This window comes from Antechinus flavipes, chromosome 3 (assembly GCF_016432865.1).
Source record: "Antechinus flavipes isolate AdamAnt ecotype Samford, QLD, Australia chromosome 3, AdamAnt_v2, whole genome shotgun sequence".
NCBI classification, from domain to species: Eukaryota; Metazoa; Chordata; class Mammalia; order Dasyuromorphia; family Dasyuridae; genus Antechinus; species Antechinus flavipes.
In genome coordinates this window covers 370,563,122-370,587,187 of record NC_067400.1, presented here as the reverse complement: position 1 = coordinate 370,587,187, position 24,066 = coordinate 370,563,122, and the positions used below count along the sequence as shown (strand labels likewise).

Below are 24,066 nucleotides of genomic sequence, written 5' to 3'. Positions count from 1 at the left end.
AGACAAAAAAAGGAAAGCATAAGCTATAGTCAGATTAAAGACATGATAATTTCAATATTTCTAATACCACATTGTACATAAACCATATCTGCAAAGCACAATAAAATATGTTCATTTGAAGTATCCTGTAATAATGAAATGGACCTGCTTGTTCATCACAATATAACATTTTTCAAATATTATTCCAATTGTGCAAGAAAGAAAATAATAATGAGTTAATATAATTATTTATCCTTTATATCATTTAGATCACATGGTAGTCTACAATCAGTTACAAATATATACTGTTGATATTTTAAAGTATGCTTGAAAATAAAAATATGAAATCTTAAAAATATCTAGAAAAACCACCTGGATTCTTTCCTTCTTGGCTCTATTCTTAGCTAGTACCCAAATTCACTGGGTCTCTAAGATATCCTTCTCTACAAGATGATTAGATCATTTCTAAACTCCCACTCAACTCCAAAATTCTATGACTCTCAATGATTTGGAAAATTGGCTCTAAAATTAAATTTTGTTTTCTAATTAAAGAATATCACAAGAGGCACTGTATGATGTTCATTTGCAAAAAAGAATATGACTACTATTATTTAAAATCATTATAGTTTTCGATATATATATTTGTTCCCCTCTTATTTAACAATCGCTTGATAGAAAAAAATGCAGTTAAGTCTATCTCTTTTTAGATAGGAAAAAATAGAATCCTCACTATAGAATAAATATTAGTGGGGAAATTGGAACATCTTGTTCTCAAAAAATATAGTCTTAGTATGAACATATTGGCTCCTGCTGAGTTCTCCTGTGAAAGGATAAGTGGCAGGGACATACACACAGACTGGTGTAGTGACATTATGGGTCAAAGAAGACATGCTTTGTTAGCTTATCTCTTAAGGTCAAGCAAAGTTTAAAAATATATTGGATGTATAAGAACTAACTGAATGAACTGTCAGAAAGAGCAAGAAGCATCTTAGTGCCCTTTGGTGTCCTTCCCCAGCATCACATTATACAAGGGAGAAAAGAAAGGCTCACTTGGTGATGTTTAGCCTTCAGTGATTGCATTTGGAAAGGTTTGCTTATAAAGTTACTTTTTTCTAGGTAATTTAAAATTAAACATTGCTTATAGTCTTAAAAATATCTTTTGAACCAGAACCTAAAACATTCCCAACAAACATATTTTCATTTAAATTTATTTGGCATGTAATCTCTAAAATGTAGTTACTTGGAAATATAAAAAATACATTCTGTGATTCTACCATGGAGATATTGGCTGTTTTCGAAACTCAGTCATCTTTCCACATGGATTCTAAAAATACATCCAGGAGAAAAAAAACATTTACCAGTCTGTAAAATTTTTGCCAGTAATTCTAATATTTCTATCATTTTCTCTGGCTTCACTGAATTAGAAGGTAGAATATTGATCAATGTAGTTATAAATAAAGCAGTACTTGATGTTTTGAGTTTATTAAAGATCTTGCTGTATTTTTTAAAAATTACATACAAAAAAGATCAGATAAAATATATGGTGAAAGATAAATTTTTTAAATAGCAGAACTAGATAGAGTTGTTATCTGTTCTCATCTTTGAATAACAGAAGTTTTCCTTTCCTCATGTTCCTCATATCTCTAAACTCTCTATTTCTTTGCTGTAGTTACTAACTGCAGTTCTAACAACTATATAGGTCCTTTCCCTCTGCCAACATTAGCCTGAATGTCCTTGATGACCTGTGAGAGAGTACACAAAGCACTTGTCTGTGGTTGGAAAGACTGGAATTCAAATCTGGCTTCAGATATTTATTTGCTGGGCAAGTCACCCAATCTCTGTCTATCTCAGCTTTCTCAACTACATGGAGATAATAATAGCATCTAAAATGAAGATGATAGCACAAAATTACTGCAAGGATCATATGATATATTCATAAAATACATTTTTAAAATTTGTATTATTGATATACTTGATGCCACAAATAGTAGGTGGTTGGCATGAGTTTAGAACTGAATTTTAGATTTAATTTTCTTTTGAATTATTCAGATTATCTATCTTCATTGTCCAAGTGTTAATCCCAATTATTTGTTTTGATAAATCTGAACTTTCTTGAGTAATTCCTGGGTGACTTTAGACAAGTTACTTAACGCTTCTGGTCCTGAATATCCTCAGGTATGAATAAGATTAGACTAGATGACTCCTACAATTCTTTCTAGCTAAATATATAATCCAATGATCCTAAATCCTAAAATGTTTTTGAACTAGGATTTTTAAAGTTACTCCATTATAGTCACATTTTTTAAAGAGGCATGGTATATTGCATAATGATTATTGTATGTTAATTAAAACTCCAAAATTTTTGTATGATTAGCTAATGTCTAGCTAATGCATTGAACATAAGAATCACTAAATATAGCACTTTAAACATCAAATTAATGTTCAAAGAATACTAGGATACATTTTGAATTGAATTTTAATAGAATTTTTAGACTAAAAGAAGTTATTTGTCTACAAATAAATGCGAAGAAAGCTAGATTTGTACCTTTTTTTAAAAAAATCTTCATTGTTAACAGGTGAACATAGCTATTTGTAGCTATTTTCCTATTCCTAAAACAATTAAATTAATCAAGTTTTTATTAACTATATATGTGAAGATTTGGCCAAGCCCTAGAGATTCTTGTACAGACATGGCTAGACAATTGTCATTGTCACTTCTAAAGTGGCATAGAGAAGCACTGATAGCTGGACCAATCAAGAAATTACTACAGATGAGCTTTGATGAGAACTAAATAAGTGGAGAATAGATAGAAGGGAGAACATTCCAGGCCTTTATGTTGACAAAGTTGAAAAGGCATGGGGGCAAGAAAAGAAATGAGTCTAAGGAACATCAAGGAGGTAGATATAGCTGAAACAGAAGTGTGCTTGGTTTAAAATGGGAACTCAGTCTGGAAAGATAAGGTTGAGCTTTAAATGCTAAAAAAAAAAAAAAAAAAAAAAAAGAGTTTGCATTTTATCTTAGTTATAATAGGGAACTGCTGAAACCTCTTGCACAAGGATATAATTTACCTAGATTTTACCTTTTGTGTAAATAAAGTTTTCATACTGTTCTTGTAAAGAAGATGGAGAAATATGGATTATATGACACTGCAATAAGGAGTTAGAATTCAAAGAGTAGATGTTAATGTTTCTCTGTCAAAATGACGAGACATTTACTGTGGAATACCTCAGGAATCTCTACTTGGCTCTGTACTGTTTAACATTTTTATCAGGGACTTAAAGACATAACTAATAAGTTCACTAAATTTGCAGATGGTAGAAAGTTGAAAGCTATAAGCAAACACACTAGATGAAAGATCAATATTTGAAAGAAATGATTTAGGAAGTTGGGGACATGATTTATCCCTTAATCTTTTTTTAACTTTTAAAAAAATTAATTAAAAATAAAATAACAAAGAAAAGCCAAAAAGTGAAACAGAACAAACCAAAACAAAACAGAACCCTGTCATGTGACCAGTAGAACATTTTCTTCTTTTTTGTAATAACCTCTCCATTTTTCATTTCATTTGCATGGGAGACCAAAGGATCTTGGAGATGAGAGGCTAGAGCTGTAAGAATTTGGAGCTTGAGATCTTCTTGAAAGAACAGTACTTGAATGGTTTTGAAGGGAGTGAAAATTAGCAATCAAGAATTTTAAGGAGAACCTTCTCACCCTATCAGAGAATTATCCAGAGTGATGGAAAATGAATCTGCCAACAGACATATTAAGTTAAAAGACAGATAATATCTTCAAGTTCTACCTATTTAGGTATTACTGGCTCCAAAATAATTTTTAGCTATGGATTCTGAATACACTTCAAAGAATACTAATTCACTCTTTTTTTTTCCTTTCTCACAGTTTTCCTATTTTGTTCTGATTCTTCTTTCATAACATTACCAATGTGGAAATATCTTTAACACGATTGTACATATAATAATCCATATCAGATTGCTTATTGTGGTGAGTAGGGAAGGAAGAAAAAAATTAGAACTCAAAAATCTTATAAAAATGAATATTGAAAATTATCTTTACATGTAACTGGAAAAATACTATAAAGTGCAAAAAAGATAACTTTGCAAGGACTTTTCTTCTGGAGATCAAGCATCTCTTAGATTTCACTGAAGGTACTATAGAGTGAAAGAAAGGGTTATTCTTAGTCTGACATTGCATATATGAAGGGCTTGCCTTCTAAAAGCCTCTGGACTTTAAGCTAAAAGAGAGAGATAGGAAAGTGCCCTCTTTCACCTAAAGAATATTGAGTTGAAGATACTAGCTGAGATAAGAAACTAGACTCAGAAGGTTCATAACCAAAATTCCAGGGGAGCTGTGTCTGCCACCTACCAGATGACATATGGTATACCATATGTCATCTGGCAATAAACTACATTAGACTAGTGGGGAACTGGCCCCTGGCCATATAAGTCCAGTCCTATTAGTGTGCCCATTTTCATGTATTCCTCAGGTATATTCATTCTTCCTCCTGAACATGAGTTTATTTATTTGGCATTATCCTCAAGTTTGTGAGAGAAGTATTTTTGGTTGTTGTTATTTTTATTATTGTTATATCATCAAATTTGTTTAATTTGTACCGATATTATTCTCTGTCTCATTGTTAAAAGCAAGGGTGCATAAGCTAAACATTTTTGATTGAATGGACACAAAAAGAGTACCTTGAATCTGGGATTCTTTTCTGGGTTTTTCAATGTGTAAGGTGGAAAGTGGGACTGAGTGGTTCCCCCTGGGCTACATATGATTAGAGAATTAAAAAAAATGTTTTCCTAAGAGAAAATCTATTTGAGTAAGAACTCAGTTAGAATAGCTCCTGCCATCTGAAGAACCACAATTAGAGACAAGAGAAAGAATAAGCTTAAAGTAAGAAAAATGATGCTAACTACATGATATCTCTTCATTGGTTTTATGGTCTGTCAAGTTTTAAGTTTCAAAGCTGAGCTAATAAAAATTCATGCAAGTGAACATTTGAATAGGGTAAGTAAAGTTCTGGGTTGTAGAACTTGTGGTAGAAAAAGAAGCTATAAAACTACCACATTCCAGAAAAGGTGAGTAAAGACTTATTAGAAAGACAACCCTTACTTTATAAAGATTCCTAATGAGTATCTGGAAGAAAATTTCAAGAAACATCTAAGAAGAAGTTTTTAGTTAAGTGAAATCTAAAGAGTTCTTTTTTCAGGTATGCCTTGATATATAGCTGGTAACACAAATGATTTTCTATCAGAAAGTCATTAGAAGCAATAAAGTTTCTATTTAGATTAATTTTGTATTGTTTTCTGAAAGTGTATGAAAGCTTATGCATAAATAATATAGACAAAAATTTGTGTATTTAAAAACATTTGTCAAAGTTCCTTTTTTTTTAAAGACTTTTGCCCTTTGGTTGATTTGACATTAAATAAATAAGTTATAAGCATTCAAAAACAAAAACAAAAACACTCTTCAGTCTGGCAAAGAGCAAAAGCACCATCTAACGAACAAATACTAAATGTTTTATAGCTATGCCAAGGTCTTCATAAGTGTCATATAGTGTCAAATAAGAGAAAATATACTGAGCTTTGGGGAATTAAACCTATTCACTGAACATATGTCCAATTCTTGTGATTCCTCCAACTACCATTATAACAGCAAAAAAAAAAAAAAAAAAGAAAGAAAGAAAGAAAGAAAATGAGTTAAATATGTGGATAAAATAAGGTACACCCCAAACATATAAGATTACTTACCTCTAAACTAGCTTCTAAGGCACAAACCAACAAAATAGGGGGATTTGATAGTCGATATCCATTGACACCTGGGATTAAATCCAGCTCTGAAAAATTAACATCATATCACTTTTAATATTATATGATAAAGAAAAGGCTATTTGTGAAGGCACCAAAAGTGTTGCTCCTATTTTTAAAGTTTCTGAAGTATTTTATGAGTTTTTTTGAACACTACTCAAAATTTTGAATTTTCTATGTAAATGTATGCTTAGTCCACACAGAAATAAATGATCTGATAAATAACCAAAAGATATGATTAGTCAAATTTATTGCAGGGTTCACTGATACAAATTAATAAATTCCTACAAATTCATTGAGTTTCTATTATATGTAAAGTATGTTAAGTATTATAGGGAAAAATAAAGAAAAATGAAATCCAATTCCTATTGTCAAGAAATCTTCTACCAGGAATATATCATTTATATAAATAAATAAGTGTGTGTGTGTGTGTGTGTGTGTGTGTGTGTGTATGTGTATTGTGGATGTGTGTATATGTATGCATTCATGCTTGACTACTTTTTTTAAAAAGCTATTGATAATTTTTTTACATCACCTTAAATTCTGAATGTGTCTCCCCTCCTACAAAGCCAAAAAAAGGGGCAGGAAGGAGGGAAGAGGAAAAAAAAAATCAGTTCAGAAAAAATAACCAATATATCAATGAAATCTAATATTATTTATGATATTCTGTATCACAGTCATCTACCTCTAAAAATAAGTAAGGGAAGTAAATTTTCTTAACTCTTCTTTGGGATTAACCTTGCTAATTATAAGTACACAAGGTTCGGGTTCTGTTTTGTTGTTGTTTTCATTTATATTATTCCATGCTATACTAGTTCATATGAAAGTCTTTCCATCATTTTCTAAACACTACATATTCATTGTTTTTAAAATTACATTCATGATTATGAATAGTTTGGTTATTTCTAGATCTATAGGCAAAAGATAGTATTTGTTAAGAACCAAATAATAATATAGAAAACATGTATTAAATCAGATTACAGGAAAATTCGCAATGAGTTGAGGGGACAAGACTTTATTGAGGAGCTAAATCTTGCAGAATTATTTAAGGATGAATAGGAAGAAGATAAGAAAGAAAGAATAGGTAGATATTAGTTGTTGACATATAGTTTGAGGTTAAGTTAAAACTCTATCCTTATTAAAACAGAAGATTGTTTTTTAGGGAAGTAGGGAGAAGTAAAATAGAAATGGCATATTGGGATCTGGAGTACCAAGATATTTGGGGAAAAGATTTTAAATGGATAACAGAATTGTTACTCATATTAATTAGCAAAGACTCTTTTCACTTCATATTTGTTGAAAAGTGAAAATAATACTACTTGTCAAAATTTTACCATGTTATAAAAATAAAATGAGAAGAGATTTATTAAATTAAATAGGAATTAAAAGAAATTTTATTTCTCAAAATTATATTCTGATTTTATCACAAAAGAATGTTTAAAATAAAATGTTTTATAATAAGAATACCAATCTTTGTCTTGCTTTAGTCTTTTGACTGAAGGCAGAAGAAAGGGATAGAGTAAATGATTTCTTGAATACAAGTCTTCAGTATGCATTTTAAAAATATAAGGTCTGCTTTTAAAAGTGAAAAGACATGGATTAAAGTTATCTATTTAATAAGTTAAGCTGTCATAAGACAAAAAAAAACCATCCTTAATAGCATCTATATATCACCTACTATTTGTCAGGTACCATGATAAACACTTTACAAATATTATCTTATTAATAAAAAAAACTATTTTCCATTTAAATAATTGTCTATAGTATATAGCATTTTTATTTTAAAATTACCTTGAACTTTTTAGGAAAGTAAATTATCATTATAATCTATAAGTAACTTTGTTACTTAAAAAATAGACTAACTCATAGAATCTTTGGAATTCTATTCATAGAATTTTTTAATTAAAAGAGATTTAAGAATTTAAACCAATGCTATTAATTTATAGAAGAGGAAACCGAGTCCTGAAGAACTTAAATGACTTATGACTCATGAAGCAGACAATTGAAAAGAATTTTTCTCCTAACAATCAGCCCAAGGTGCTTTCAACTATATCAAACACCATATACGTTTGAAGGTAAACACTGCCATAGATATTGTCAAAAATAAAATCCTGATTTCATCTATTTCTAAGGCAAATCCATTTGAACTGTATCTCCATCAGTACATTTTAAACCTTATTAGTCTTAGATAACACTGGCCAAATTTTGAAACAACACAACTTATTGTATTTTTAATTTCATAGAATTTAGTGCATTGACCAATTTTGCATTTTAAATCATGTAAAATTAACTTAATTCAAATCTATGTTTTAAAAAAATAGAGGCAGTGAGGTTGTGCAGTGGATAGAGCACCAGCCCTTAAGTCAGGAGAACCTGAGTTCTAATCAGACCTCAGACACTTTATACTTCCTAGCTGTGTGACCCTGGGCAAGTCACTTAACCCCAGTTGCCTCAGAAAAAAAATTCAACAAATATATGTCTATATGTTTACACACACATATTTATGCACACATATATACTCCTACTATAATGAATACACTATGCTCATTATGCTACGCAGTGTCCGATTAAAAGATGGGTGAAATACAGAATTTTCTCTCATGGAATTTTAATCTTGTGGGGACATAAAATATAGACTCAAATATTCATAATATATAGTAGAATATGATAAGAATATGTGAGATACAAATAAAATACTAAAAGAGATCTGAAGAAGAGAACATTTCTAGTTAGATAGATTAAGGACAACTTCCTAAAAGTACATATGTAGCTAGACAGTAGGCAAATAGAAAGGGAAGATAAAGTGTGTATGTATATGTATGTATATGTGTTTGTGTGTTTGATTTCTAGTTCATCAGAAGTCAACACAGAAATTAAGGGAGAATATCTTGAATGTATATCAGGTAAGGACAAATTGATGTTTTGCAAGAAAAAGCAGAAAAAGTTAAGAGAATTTGAAGAGAGTAAATGTGCAAGCTTTTGTTTCATGTAATTCATTAGAGAATAAAAGAACAAAATTTTTTTAAAAAATGATAATTTTAGGAGAGATGGAGTTTTTGTTATTCAGTTGTTTCAGTTATATCTGACTCTGTGATACTATATTTGATTTCCTTGGCAGAGATACTGGAGGGTTTTGCCATCTCTTTCTGCAGTCCATTTTATAGAGATGAAACTATAGCACACAAGCTTGAGTGATTTGTTCAGGATTACATAGCTGGATTTGAACTCATAAAGATGTATTCCTAATTCTAAGCCCAGTACTCTAAAGATTGAACATTAAAAAATAAAAAGATAAGAACATCTGAGATGGTTCTTGAAGGAAGCTAATATATTCATATGAAAGAGGGAATGAGACAAAGTGGGCAAAATAGAATCATAGAATCAAAGAGATCAGGAATTGCTATCTTAGTTCTAATGCTTAACACTTGTGGAACCATGGAGAAGTCAATCTATCTTTTCCTCAATTTCTTTATTCGTAAATTCAGAGCAATAATACAACACCTGTTATCTCATACAGCTTCTAAAGAGAACGCACTCTTTCAATTCCAAGTTACCCATTTAATAAAGACTTTATTTTATAAGTAGTCAGCATAACTCATTATTGAATAAATAACATAATTAGACCTCTACATTAGGAAAATGTAGCACTTTGAAATAGTATATAGATTTGGAAGAGAGTGGGAAGAGAAAGAATGTTCATCTTTCACAGTCTCTCTGGAATGAAAATGCAGTGGTTGTGGGTCAGTTGACCAGTCCCATACTCATTGTGCTGGCGTCAGCTCATAAAAAACTCAAAGGAGTCACTTTTCAATTTTCATGGAAATTGGCAAATGCTATAAATCAGGCCTTGATTTATTATTTTATTGATTTTCCAGACTTAAGAAAGAGATAAGGAAAATTTTAATGTTCAGATTAAATTTAAAATTCTATGTTTTCTACCTCTCCACATAGTCTCACCAAGATGTAGTTATTAAATGTTTATCATCACACAACTGCACACTCTATGTGTACCTATGAGTCCAGGTGATAAAATGAGGACCTGAGCTAAGGCAATAATAATAAAATATAAAAAAGGAATAAATATGAAAAATATTATAGCAATAAAATTAATAGGCTTTGATACTTGTGGGGAAATAAGGAAGAAGTAATCAAAGATGAATACAGTTTTGAGTCTTTATGTATATAATAAAGCTATCACCATTAACAAACAGGTTATGTTATTAGCTGGAATCAACTGAAAAGACTGGTTTGAGGAGGAAAATGAGAATTTTCATTTCAGACTTGTTGGGTTAGGAAAACATGCCCAAAAGGCAATTAAAAATGGAGGGTTGAAATTCATGACTAAGTAAAAATCTAAACAATAATAATTTATTAATTTGCAAGACATCATGATACAGATTGAGAATGCTAAGACTAAGAATTGTATTTTACAAATTTAAAATCACTTTGAGAATCCTAGAAATAGCTATCACATCATGGGACACCTAAGTGTGCAATGGATAGAGTGCTGAATTAGAAATAAGGAAGACCCAATTTCTTGAGTTCAAATCTGGCCTAAGATATTTACTAGAGATGTGATCCTGGCCAATCCTGCTTGCCTTAGTTCCTCATCTGTAATATGGGGTGGAGAAGAATATGGTGAATCATTTTAAAACTTTTGCCAAGAAAACCTCAAATGAAGTTACAAAGAATCAGATGCTACTGAACTGACTGAAACATCACTGCTCTGCCTTCCCCTTTGCTGCCACTAAAAAGGACTTTTTGGTTCTAGTCCCTGCTTTGCTACAAACTACATAATCTCAAGGAAATCATTTGAGTCATCTGACTTAAGTTTTCTAATCTGTAGAATTAAAATATTGGGCTATATAGTTTCTAAGATCTGTTTAGCTCATTGACTGTCTTCTATAAGTATAATAGAATAGCCCATCTGTTCTCTTTCCCTAGTATATCAACTAAAATATAATACACATAGACATATCCATATTCAATATGCTGGGGACTAAATTTTTGAGGGGAAATAAAGTGAAGTAGAGACAAAGGATAGAATGTCATTAATTTGCAATCATAAACTGAATGTTCCATATTTATGATGATAACTGTCCTCTCCACCTTATAAAATAAACTCAACTATTTAAAGCATCCTTGTTGTTTTAAAAGAAATAACAACAACAACAAAAAAGGATTAAATTGCCAATGGGCTTACATCTGGCATGTTATAAACATAGATGAATTTTAAAATTAAGTAAAAATAAATATTACATATAATTTTAAATATACTTACTGTTATCCATGTTGAATCTACTCTCAAGTTTGTGCCCAAACCAGCCTATTAATCTAAAATATAAATAACAGTATTTCAGATTATTTCTTTTGAAAAAACCTTAAATAATACAGTTGCTAATTATACATTTGCCCAAAGACTAAATATATTTAGAAATAAAGTAATAAAACACTCAGAAAATAAAATGAACACTTCAAGGGAAAATAACAAAGTATAATTTATATTTATAGAGTTGCTTTGAATTTTAAATGTAGTTAATATTGGAGGCATTACATGTTTTATTTGTGTTACCTTTTGAAAAGAAAATAAATAATTTTAAAAGATTTTCTCTCAGCTGAAAGCAAAATCAAATATAAGAATAACTTTCAACATTCTATTTTAAAAGCACAAAATAAAGGTTATCGGGGTGAGAATGAACCTTATACTAGTCTCCAAATAGAAACTTCAATGAGCAATAACAACATCCATTTCTAACTATATTACCATTGCAATTATTTTACATTCCTATGCTGAATTTTCCAAGGAGTCTTACAATGATATACTTTCAATAATGTTTCTTATTTTATTTTTATGTCTGGCATAATTTTATTTTTCCTCGTCTTCATAGCTTATATTTTTATCCTGCATTTCAATGTTAAAGCTCCCCAGTGAAGGTAAAATTAACTAAACTTGTCTGGTAAGTAGTTGAAACAAATGTTTAATTGTGGCATATTTTTTCATAAGGCTCTACATGTGTCATTACATTAAAAGATCCTTGATTTCATTAATATGGAGACTTCTTTCACTTGCATAAATTGACATTCTTTCAGACTTTAACATATAGTTTCATAAACTAATATAGCTGTGCATAACCTCTACAGTATAGTAATTTTAGGGTCAAATTTTTCTTCATTATTTTGAATTCATTCATTTTTAATAGTTTGTGGTTCATTGTTAAAGTCATTATTTATTTGACTCTACTTATTTTATGCATCAGTTCATGTAAGTTTTTCTTTCATTTTTCTGTATTTAACATAACTGTTATTTCTTACACAATAGGAATATATTGTATTATATTTAAGTACTACAGTTGTAATGACTCCCAGTTAATGGAAACCCTTATTTCCATATCTTTGCTTTCACAAAAAAAAGTACTGGTAAATAAATAAATATGGATCTTTTTTTTTTTTTGAAATGCATAGCAATGGAAGGAATTCTGGGTCAAAACATAGAGATGTTTTAAGCAATTTATCTGCAAATGCAAAATTGCTTTCCAGAATACATAGCTATACTCATACACATTTCTATTGACAATGCATTATTAGTAAACTTGAATGTCCTCAATTCTATAATACTGATTGTTTTCATTTTCCTCATTATTTCCATTCAACCTCTGACAAAGATCTGGCTGACCATAAAATCTCGGGGATTTTGAGTCATCAGTTTAGGAAGAGAGGAAACTAACTTGAGATTGAGATGGGATTTGTTGATGAGGATTTCTGGAGGAAGAAGAGGAGAGAAGGTGGGAAGTAATGTTAGTCCCACAGCAGCAGCATCAGACCAGGCTAGCACTTGGTACTCACCACATTACAACTTCTTGATGAATAAGGTACTGGTTCACTCAGGAGCAAGAGCAAGTAGAGAAAATAAGTTAAAAGAAGAAGAGAGGAATAATGGGCAATTCCTGTCCTACTTTGATCTTATTTCTATATGTGTTTTTCTTAAATTTATTCTGTTAAAGGACACATATGTCTCATTTTACATTCTTTCTTATTAATATCTGTGGTTAGCCTTGTCCTTGTATGGGCAAGGTGGCTTTTTGTTTGTCATATATGGGCATATGGAGCTACATGGGAGAGAAGGACTGGAGCTCAATCTGTAGCCAAGTGGTAGAATTTTGCTCTCTGAGGACATAAGTACAAGTCATTTCATAACTCCCCTTCTTATGAGCAGAATCATTATAAATTAAGGCAAAAATCCACTTTACAGATATGACTCAAGCTACACAATCTTTTGTCATCTGACAATTTGCAGGATATGGGGTAAAAAACCTCATTTGCACTGCTCTTTTTAGCAATGATTTGGAATATTTTATATGGTATTAGAAATTTGTGATTTTTTTGAAAATTTTTCCTATTTTTGGACCACTTGTCTATTGGAGCTGGTTATTGGTTATATTGTCTTTATATCTTAAATTTGAAACCCTTATCAGAGAAATATGATGCATTCCCCTACCTTCACTTGCCCCTTCTTCTTTTTAATCTTAGATGAATTAATTTTATATAAAAGTGGTTCAAATATATGTAATAAAACAATATACATATATATTATAATTGCTCCTATTCCTTGTTTGGTTAAAAATTAATTTCCTACCCATATATGTGAAAGATATATGTTCTGCTACTAATTTCTTTTTTTAGTTATATGACCATTAATATTCTGGTCAATTGTCCATTTTGAATTTATTGTGAAAGATGATGTAAAGTATTAGTCTAAGCTTAGCGTCTGCCTTGTAGTCTATTTTTCCCAGTAGTTATAAAATTCTTCCTGAAGTAATTTATTTTTGGATGTTTTTTGGACACTAAGTTAAGCTCCATCATTTCTGATTCCTCTTTGTCTAGTCTGTTCCATTGATCTACTTTTCTATGTTTTAATCAAGACTAAACAGTTTTACATGATTGTTATTTTATAATATAATATGAAGTCAGAAAGTGCTATTCCTTCTTTATTTCTACATTTTTCTTTTTTTTCTCATTATTTTTCTCATAAGATCACTAATGCCTTTAAATGAACTTTTTCTAAAGTATCCTTTTATCTAGCTCTCTTAAGTATCCCTTTGATAATCTATTTGGCATACTATTACAATTGTAAATTAATTTGGGTAGTTAGGTCATTGTTTTATAGTGGCATGACCTATTCATAAGTACTGAATATTTCTCTATCCATTTAAAATGTTATTTAGGGGTAGCTAGGTGGTGCAGTGGGTAGAGCACCAGCCCTGATGTCAGGAGGACCTGAGTTCAAATGTGGCCTAAGATACTTAACACTCCCTAACTGTGTGACCCTGGGCAAGTCACTTAACCCCAATTGCCTCAGCAATAAATAAACAAATAAATAAATACAAAATGTTATTTAATTTTAAGGAGAATTTTGCAATTGAATTTATGCAAGTATTAAAGGTGAGCTGATATACTGACTCTCAAATTTTTTTTTGTTTTGTAATTACATTAAATGAGACTTTCCTCTTTACTATTGCCTATTACATTTTACTGTTGCAAAGTGATTGGTTACTAGAGGTTTATTTTCAGAAGCTTTAACTTTATTTGTTATTATCTCAATTAATTTCTTTGGATTAATTAAATGTCATCAGCAAATACCTTTTATTATTTTCTCTTGTCTTGTAATTCTTGCTATATACTATATAAAACTATATAAAATGAACGTCAAGAGAGAGAAATAATTTTTCCCTTATGTTTACTGGGAGACCTTTTGTCATATTGCTACATGATTTCTGTTTTTGATTTTGATAAAGATACATATTATGACTGTAAATTGTAGAGGGTTTTCTTTAGCATACATGAAAATTGTACATTGTCAAAGGCTTCTATGTCTATTAAGTGTGTGATTTTTAGATTTTTAAATTTTAAATATGATTAAATTTCCTTGGCATCAAGGATATTATGGTCTACTGAAGAATTATTAATATATACACAAATAAGTAAATTTAAAGTACACTGTGTACTAAACAAACATAAAGAAAATTTAGGGTCAAGAGAGCACTTAAAAGAGCTTGAGGTAAAAATACTTTCCTGTTTTATGACTTATTCTAGTTATCATATGGAAATTGAAAAAAAAATCTTCAGATTAAAGGTTAATATGTGAACAGATTTTGGAGACTGGTGTCATTGACTAACAGTTTTGGAATAACTATAGATAAAGAAGCATTCAATTGCACCGAATTAGTTAATGCACTAATTAATCAACTTTAGGCTTTATGCAACTTCTTAACCTTCTGTTTCAGTAGCTTCATCTGCCAAATAAAGGACTATTTTAAGTTGTTTTTTTTCCTAAATTTCCATAACCTTATGTCATTATTTATTGAACACTTATGATGTGTCAAGTGTTATGAATTTTGCAGGTCATTACATCTGAGATTGTTGTACTTTGCAAAGAACTCTTGTCTTGAAAATGTGTTTTAATTCTATCTCTGATACTTATTATTTGTGTTACTTTAAACAAGTTATTTCAATCTTCTGGGGCTCATTTTTCTCATCTTGAAAATTTTGACAATAGTGTTTCCATGACCAATCTAACAATAGTACTGGAATGTATTTTAGAAACTATAAAATGATCTTTTTCAAATATATTCTTCAAATTTTTGAATTATATCATTTTTAAAAAATAATAAACCATGAATGCCAATATTTAGATATGATACTAGACAGTTAATATCATTTTTCCTTAAAATTTTAACCTAACTTTAAAAAAGCAAATTTCCTTTAGAAATCACAAAGACAAGTCAAAATAGCTTTTAGAATTCCCTATTTCTAAAACTCTAAAATTATACTTTGTATATTTTTAAGTGGAAAGAAAAAAATATACTTCAACTCAAGGTTTCTTTTTCTCTTTAAATGAATTATTCTAATTTGAACCAATGACACAATATAATACAAGGAAGAAGTATATTTCATTGCTTAATGATCATCATATAATTTTTCCAAGCTATCTTTTATTGGCTTCTTTACAGCAAAAGAGATTTTTTTAAACCAGAGTAACATACACACACACACACACACACACACACACACACACACACACATACACACACACACACACACACACACATATTCATTTAAGGGGAAAATACTAACCATTTTCAAAGCCACATAGTCTTAGGATTTTTAGAAGCATTCATGAACATTCTAATAACTGATATGCTCATCTAAAACTATATTTTTATATAGTTTAAAAATTAAGGGAAATTATCTTATATGAGTTTTTATCCAAGCATGGGACATAGTTTTTATTCAGTAAATAATCAAATTATTTCATTGATGATGATAAAGTCCCTTGCTTACTTATTTAATTTGAATATATCTAGAAATTTTGAAACATAAAAGGATTTGAGTACAAAATTTAGATGAAAATCATATTTTAAAACCTTATAGTTTCCTTATATGTAAAATAAAACATCTAGTCTTTGTGATGCCTCTAATCCCTTTAGTTCTAAAACTATGACCACATAAACTTCTTGCTAATTTGGTATATCTTGCTCAAAGGGGAAAAAATTATCTGATTAATCTTGCCATAATCAAGAGAAGAGTAAAAGTAAAACTGTGCCCAATAGCTTTTTATCAGTAAAGGCAGTGATAATATATTTTATTTTATAATTGTTAGGTTGTTTTTGGATAGTTTTCAATATTGTTTTATCTTGTGAAGTAATATTTCGGCAAATGCTTTCTAAATTTATAAAGTTTTACATGAACTGATGCTGAGTGAAATGAGCAGAACCAGGAGATCATTATATACCTCAACAACGATACTGTTTGAGGATGTATTCTGATGGAAGTGGATCTCTTCGATAAAGAGATATAACTCAGTTTCAATTGATCAAAGATGGACAGAAGCAGCTACACCCAGAGAAAGAACACTGGGAAATGAATATAAACTGCTTGCATTTTTGTTTTTCTTCCCAGGTTATTTATACCTTCTGAATCCAATTCTCCCTGTGCAACAAGAGAACTGTTCGGTTCTGCACACATATATTGTATCTAGGATATACTGCAATCCATTCAACATGTAAAGGACTTTTGCCATCTGGGGGAAGGGGTGGAGGGAGGGAGGGGAAAAATCGGAACAGAAGTGAATGCAAGGAATAATGCTGTTAAAAAATTACCCTGGCATGCGTTCTATCGATAAAAAGTTATTTAAAAAAAATAAAGTTATAAAGTTCAAGTATAGAAAGATAGTTGGTACAGTAGATAGAGCGCTAAGGTTGGTGCATATGGGCCCTGAAGTGAGGAAGTTGGTGGTAGTGGTGGTGCTGTTATTGAATTTTTATCAGTCATATGGTTTTATCAGTCATATGGTCTCCAGCTCATTTCACAGATGAGAAAATCTCCCCAGGATCACATAGCTAGTAAGTGTCTGAGGCCATATTTGCTGTGTGGCCCCAGCAAATCACTTTATGCCTCAGTTTCCTCATCTATAAAATTTCCATCATCTTTCATTCTCTATAAAATGGGGATATAAACAACTCCCACCTCACAGGGTCATGATGTCATGTTATATGTGTTATGTTATGTTATGTATGTATAATGTTCACTAGCTATTATTACTAGCTGAGTGACTCTGGTCTAATCTTTTAATCTCTGTCTCAGTTTCATCTTTTATCAAATGAGGATAATAATACCACCTCTCAGCAAGGATTTTAAAGTTAAAATTAAGTAATGCTTGGAAAGAACTTTTTAAACATTAAAGCATTAAATAAATGCTAGTTTATTACCATTATTGCTACAGTATATATTAGAATAATCATTCTTTTATACTAAGAGTATTTGTGTGGAATAGTTTGAAATTACTTGTCTATCTTATTTAACTTTGTATTTGACAGGCATAAGGAAAAGGAGGGATAGAGACTAGGATTTTATCGGCTTTTTTTTTTTTAACAATGCAAGTTGGAATCTCTCTCAAACTCAACTTAATGTTTTAGAGAGCTGACTAGTTCATGAAGAGCTTAAGTATCTTGAGTAAGATAGTTGATAATAAAAGTAAGTGACATTGAGAGTTAAGCGACTAGAAGCCTTCTCTACTTATTACAAATGGTCTTTCAAATAGGTTAGCCACAGAAGATAGGAGAGAGATAAGGTGAAAGATAGATCAAATAAGGAGTTTTTAAGAATGGCATAGACATATTTGTAAGTAATAGGAAAAAGAGAGATCCAAGATGTGTGATTCTGAATCACAGAGGGGGCAGCCTGCTAAAAAAAAAGCATAGAATAGATTGGTATCACTAGTAGATGTATAGGGGCTTTTCTGGAAAAGGAAAAGAGCCATCTCTTCATGGGAGACAAAATAAAGTAAGAGATGATGGCAGAAGGCTTCCAAAGGATATGAGATAAGGAAGAGAAGAGAAGTAGCTCTCTGGAAATAGTTTTAATTTTTCAGTGAAATATAAAACTAGATTCTTAACTGGAAGAGTGAAGTGGGGTGGAAGTGGGGAAGAAGCTATGGGAGCTTTGAGGAAGAATGAAAAGCTCTGGTAAAATTGTTGTGGCAAATGTGTTAGTAAACTTATTAGAGAAGTGTAAAAGAACTGCTTTTCCATCTGGGAAGCCCAGTTGAATTTATGTAGTACAAATTTGTTATAGATCAGAGTCAGTATATTTCATGATTTCTTCTACATTGGTTATTCAATACATGTAAATTCAGCAACTGATGGTGAGAGTAAACTAAGACCAGGGTTTGGCAAGTGAAGATCTTTGATAAGATAAAGAGTCAAGGGACTTGGGTGAAGAAATGAAATCAGAATTTTAAAATATACAGAAGAATTGGTTAGCAAAAAATTAAAAAGGGAACGTGAAGAGTAACTGGTGAAGAAGTGATGGACTAAGAAAAAACTGAGGGTTGTAGGAACTGGAAGTCAAAATGAAAATGAAAAACAAGGTTTATAGTTGTGAAGCAGAGGGAAAGGAGGATTGATAACATTATTATTAGATAAAAATATTTAAGAATCCATGGACCACTCATGGGTGATAGGTAGATCAAGAGCATGTTTTCTATGTGTAATTATGGTAGGGTAGAGTAGGTCATTATTATAGATAAAGAATAAATTGAAGAATTAGGAGGGTAGAATATCTAAGAATCAGTATGAATGCAGATTCCCAAATTATAAGGGCAGTAAAAGAGAGAAAAAGATAAGCCAGGCACTGATTTTCCTTTTTAAGGAAAGAAAGAGAATACTAGAGGTCCATAGACAATAGCCACAAGAATCTTGATTAAGTGATAAATATGAATTGAATAAACCTCTAAAGAACAGAAGTTGCTAAGTGATGATGATAGAGGAAGAGACGGCAATGACAATGAAGAGCAAGTAGTATTTCAACTCTTCTATCACAACCAGCAACTCAGAGGTATGGTTGAAAGTATAACTAATCCTGGGAATAGTATTCAGGGAAGTTGTATCATCAGAAGGGAGCCCAGGTCTCAAAAAATGAGATAATATAATATTGAAGATGAAAGCTAGTTTCTGACATATGGAACTGGTATTCCAGAAAGTAAAATAGAAGGATTGGGAGGCTTTAAATTGGGATGTTTTGAGGGGTCAGGGAAGATTTAAAGGGGATGAAAAAAGATCAGTGAAAAGACTATATAGTTAGGGCACAATATAAATCTTAACATATTAACCAAATGCTAGCTATTTTATTCTTATGTTAGTGGAATTAGACATAAGCAGAACTTAAGTTCTGTTTATAGGCAAGTGAAGATTTTTGATAAGATAAAGAGTCAAGGGACTTGAGTGAAGAAATGAAATCAGAATTTTAAAATATATAGAGGAATTGGTTTACCAAGAAAGGGTATTTTGTGAATAGAGATTAAAAAACAGGAATTTTAAAAATAGTGAAAGGGAGCAACCTCTGACACATAAGATCTGTAATTGGGGTCTGGACAAGGAGCAGAGAAAAGAAACAAAGAAATAAAAACACTTATCAATCATACAGTCTAGGTAAAAAGGGATTTCTCAATCAGTAGTAGCCTTATTTATTGACTGGGTCTTGGTTCAATCAAACTGAGATCTGTTAAAGACCTTAGCTTAAAAAGTCCAAGGTCTCCTATAGCTCCGCAGGCCTCCTGATCTATACCTTGTCATTGAATCCAGATAACTCCAGAAGAAAAAATGAGGTTTGTGTCTTTGCACAGTTATCCCTCATGACATCATCTTCCTGATGTTATGTTTCTCTTTGTGAGCAAAGGAGAAACAATAACAGTATTTAATATAATCCCTTCTCATTGCCTCCTTTGAAAAGAAGAATCAGGAAACAGAGATAAAAGGATAAGAGAAAAAAGATGAAAGGAAACCCACAATTAATTATCATAACTGAAAATGTAAATAGAATGAATTTACTCATGAAATGGAAAAGCATAGAGGATGGATTTAAAAACAATCCAACTATATACTGTTGACAAGAAACCAAATTAGTACATGAAAATGCACTCAGAATTAAATTAAGAAGCTGAAGCATGTCTATTATGTCTTGGCTTGATTCAAAAAAAAGAAAGGGTAGCTAACATCTCAGACCAGAAAAGGGCAAAAAAAAAAAAAAATGAACTGGTTAAAAGAGATAAACAGACAAACTATTATCTGAAAAACACCCCAGATAAATGAATTAAAGTTAGCGTTCTCTCTCTCTCTCTCTGTGTGTGTCTCTTTTTCTCTCTGTGTCTGTCTCTCTATTTGTCTAAATGGCTAAGCAGCCAAATGCTTAACATATATTGTAGAACTATAATAGTAAAGAACATCATTGGCCCCTTTTCTGATCTAGACAACTATAACTCCCCAAAAGGGAAATAAAAACCTAAATATAATTTAGAAAAAATAGATATGATTGATCTCTAGTGGTTATTGGACTGGACTGAAAAGGAGCATCAAACATTTTTGAGTTATTTCTACTCTTTTTATGAAAATTAACCATATGTTAGGGCATAAGACTTCATAGATTCTGAAAAACAAATATTGAGCAATCCTTTATTGACTAAAATGAAATAAAAATTGTATTCAATAAAGATGCATTGAAGAGAGGGTTAAAATTAAAATAGCTTAATTTTAAAATAGTGCAAAAAGAAAAACAAGATAATTATTTTGAAAGATAATGACAACAAACAAAAAAATTAAAGATATGGCCAAAATAGTTTTTAGATAAAAGTTCATATATCTAAAGACTAGATCAATAAATTGAACTTGTCACTAAAAAAAAAAAATCAACAAAATCCCAATTAAACTTCAAACTAGTAATTCTGAAAATTAAAGGCAATTAACACATACAACCAAATAAAAAAAAAACACTAATTGAATTAATAATATAAAACTAGAAACCATTTTAAAGCAATAAAATAAATAAATTATCAGTTAATTTTATTAAAATAGAGAAAATCTGAATTATCAATAACAGAATAAAAATAATTTGCAGCAAATCAAGAATAAATGAAATTATTAAAAACTATTTTGTCCCACTATATACCAAGAAAACTGAAAAATTACATGAAATAAATATTTACAAAAACATTATTCAGATAATTGGAATAATTAAAGAATTTAAATAATTAATTATAGAAAAAAGAAACAGAGCAAGCCATTAATGAACTCTCAAAAATGGTAGATAAAACTCTAGAGCAAGTAGATTTACAAGATAATTCTATCAAAAATTCAGGATGAAACTTAAGGTATATCTCCTTTGAAACAGCTTTTTGGTAGACCTTTGACATACTTAAATAATTTACAGATGATCTAAGGGGATAAAATGTTGACCCCATGGAGTTTGGGCCATGGAAAGATTTGGTATGAGTCTCAAGCCCCACAAATCACCATATGTTGTCATATCAACTAAACATGTTTCAATATTAGTAGAAGAGGTCAACTACTTAAGTCAAGTATTATAATATCTTTGTGGCATATCCTTTGTTTACTATGGCTAAGTATACTTTTTTAAAATTGTTAAATGATTCATAAATATCTCATTTCATTCCAACAATATACCTCAACTTATAGAAAACCACCCTGAGTTGGGATAATTCCTAACAGAATCCTATCAAATTCCTTCTATGTTATAAATAAAATTAACTTAAACCAAGGGAAAGAGAGGAGAGAGGAGGAAAGCAGAGGAAAAATGAGCATAAAGGGAGGAAGAGAGAGAAACAAAGCAAATACCAAAGGATAACATCTCTAATGAATATGGATGAAAATGTTTAAATAAAATATTAGCAGAGAGTATAGCAACATTCCAAAAAGATTATACACTATGATCAGGTTAAATTTATATCAGGAATACAGGCTCACTATCTACAGGTTCACTGTTAGGAAAACTATAAACAAAATAGATCATATTAATAATAAGAAATAAAAAGCATGTTTATAAACAAGATAAAGAAAATGTGTTTGCCAAGATATAATAGCCATTCTTGTTAAAAGAGAATAATTATAGGAAAAAAGAATACAAAACTATCATTTTTACAGAATACTTTTGCACATTCCCTAGAGAAGCAACTAAAATTTAATTGAAAAAAAATGTTCATCAAAGTAACTGAATATAAGATAATTACACACAAGTCATCAATAAAATCTAAGAGGATAGAGAGGACATAGATAAAATGATGTAAAATGGAGAAGCTAAATGGAAGCTGACTTTTTTGATATATTAAATGTGGAGTCTATATGTGCTGGAAAACACTTTCATATATGTCTAAGAAAACATTTTATTGTTTTTGATATGTCCTTCCTTTACATTTTAGAATGGTATTTTAATACTTAAGGCTGATGCAATAGAAGCAGAATTGGATAATCAAGGAAAGCATATAATATAATTTAAAACCATACAGACCATGGAAAGTCATATAATCAAATCCTATTATATTACAAGTTCAGAATATGAGGTCAAGAAAATTCAGGTGAGTTTCTCAGAATACTAATGATGGCCAGGACTGATTTCTACTGCATTAGGCTATATCTTGAAGATGAAAAGTAATTTCATGGCGTTATTCCCCACTTCCTATAACAAACAATACAAGTTAGAGACCTAAAATGCAGAAAATTTCCTCATTAACTCCCTCTCTCCTTCTCTATAATAGCTCTTCCAAAATTGTTCACCTTTTCACCCTTTCTCAAACTATTCATGCCAACTGAAGAACTTTGATTGCATGCTATAATAGTAATTTTTAAAAATGCCATTCATTATGAGTTACCTCAACTCTAAACTTCATCTTCTCTCACTCATAGACCTTTTGCCCCAATCTCTTTCTTTGCCTCTATTTTACTTGAAGAAGTAGTCCTCTTCACCCTGTTACTTATCTTCAATTTCTTGTTTTCTACTAACTCCTTTCCTACCGTGTGTAAACATATTCATGTCTTTATGTCCTGAAAAAACCCTTAATTCATTCTTCCTTCCCCACTATCATCCCATATTTCTTCTGCCCCTTATAGCTAAACTCTTTGATAAGGCCATCTACAGTGGGTACTTCTACTTTCTTTCCTCTGACTTTCTTCTCTTTTTAAATATTTTTTCCAATTATATGTAAAGACAATTTTCATTTTTTAAAAAAGTTGAATTCCTAATTTTCTCTCTTTCCCATCAGTCATTCCCTAAGATGGTAAGTAATTTGAAAAAGGCAATATATTTAGAAACATTTTTTCATATTATTTTGTAAAAGAAGAAGTAGGCAAAACAAAAGAACCAGGAAATAAAGTGAAAATGATTTGTTTTGATCTATAATAAAACTCTATCATATCTTTCTCTGAATGGGGATAATGTTTTCCATCATTAGTTCTTTGGAATTGTATTGGATCATTGTAACTAGGTTAAATTTATAAGAATACAAGCCATTCTCCAATTGACAAGTGGTCAAAAAATATGAAGAGGCAGTTTTCAGATGAAAAAAATCAAAGCTTGCTATAATCATATGAAGAAATGTTCTAAATTACTATTGATTAGAGAAATGCAAATTAAAACAATTCTGAGATATCACCTTAGATTGGCTAATATGACAAAAAAGGAAAATGATAGAAGTTGGAGAGGATGTAGGAAAATTGAACGTTAATGCATTGTTGTATATCAATTGGAGTTGTGTACTGATCCAACTATTCTAGAGAGAAATTTGTAACTATGCCCAAGGGCAATCAAATTAGGTAATTTATGTTCAAGAAATTTTTTTACATAAGCAAAATAATCTATCTAGGATAAATGGAAAAGCATTCAACTAGGAAAAACATGTTTTCTATTAAAAATTTCTGA

The 24,066-nt window shown here is 30.5% G+C and overlaps 1 protein-coding gene across 1 annotated transcript in view; it reads right to left on the bottom strand.

The window, feature by feature from the left end:
- Nucleotides 1–24,066, bottom strand: part of KYNU (kynureninase) — a 138,139-nt gene that overhangs the window by 5,651 nt on the left and 108,422 nt on the right. Inside the window, exons 11-12 of the mRNA XM_051985816.1 lie at nucleotides 11,087–11,139; nucleotides 5,749–5,834 (exon numbers count right to left, since the gene is read on the bottom strand). Coding sequence (XP_051841776.1) covers nucleotides 5,749–5,834; nucleotides 11,087–11,139 — 139 coding nt within the window. The remainder of the gene's footprint in view (nucleotides 1–5,748; nucleotides 5,835–11,086; nucleotides 11,140–24,066) is intronic.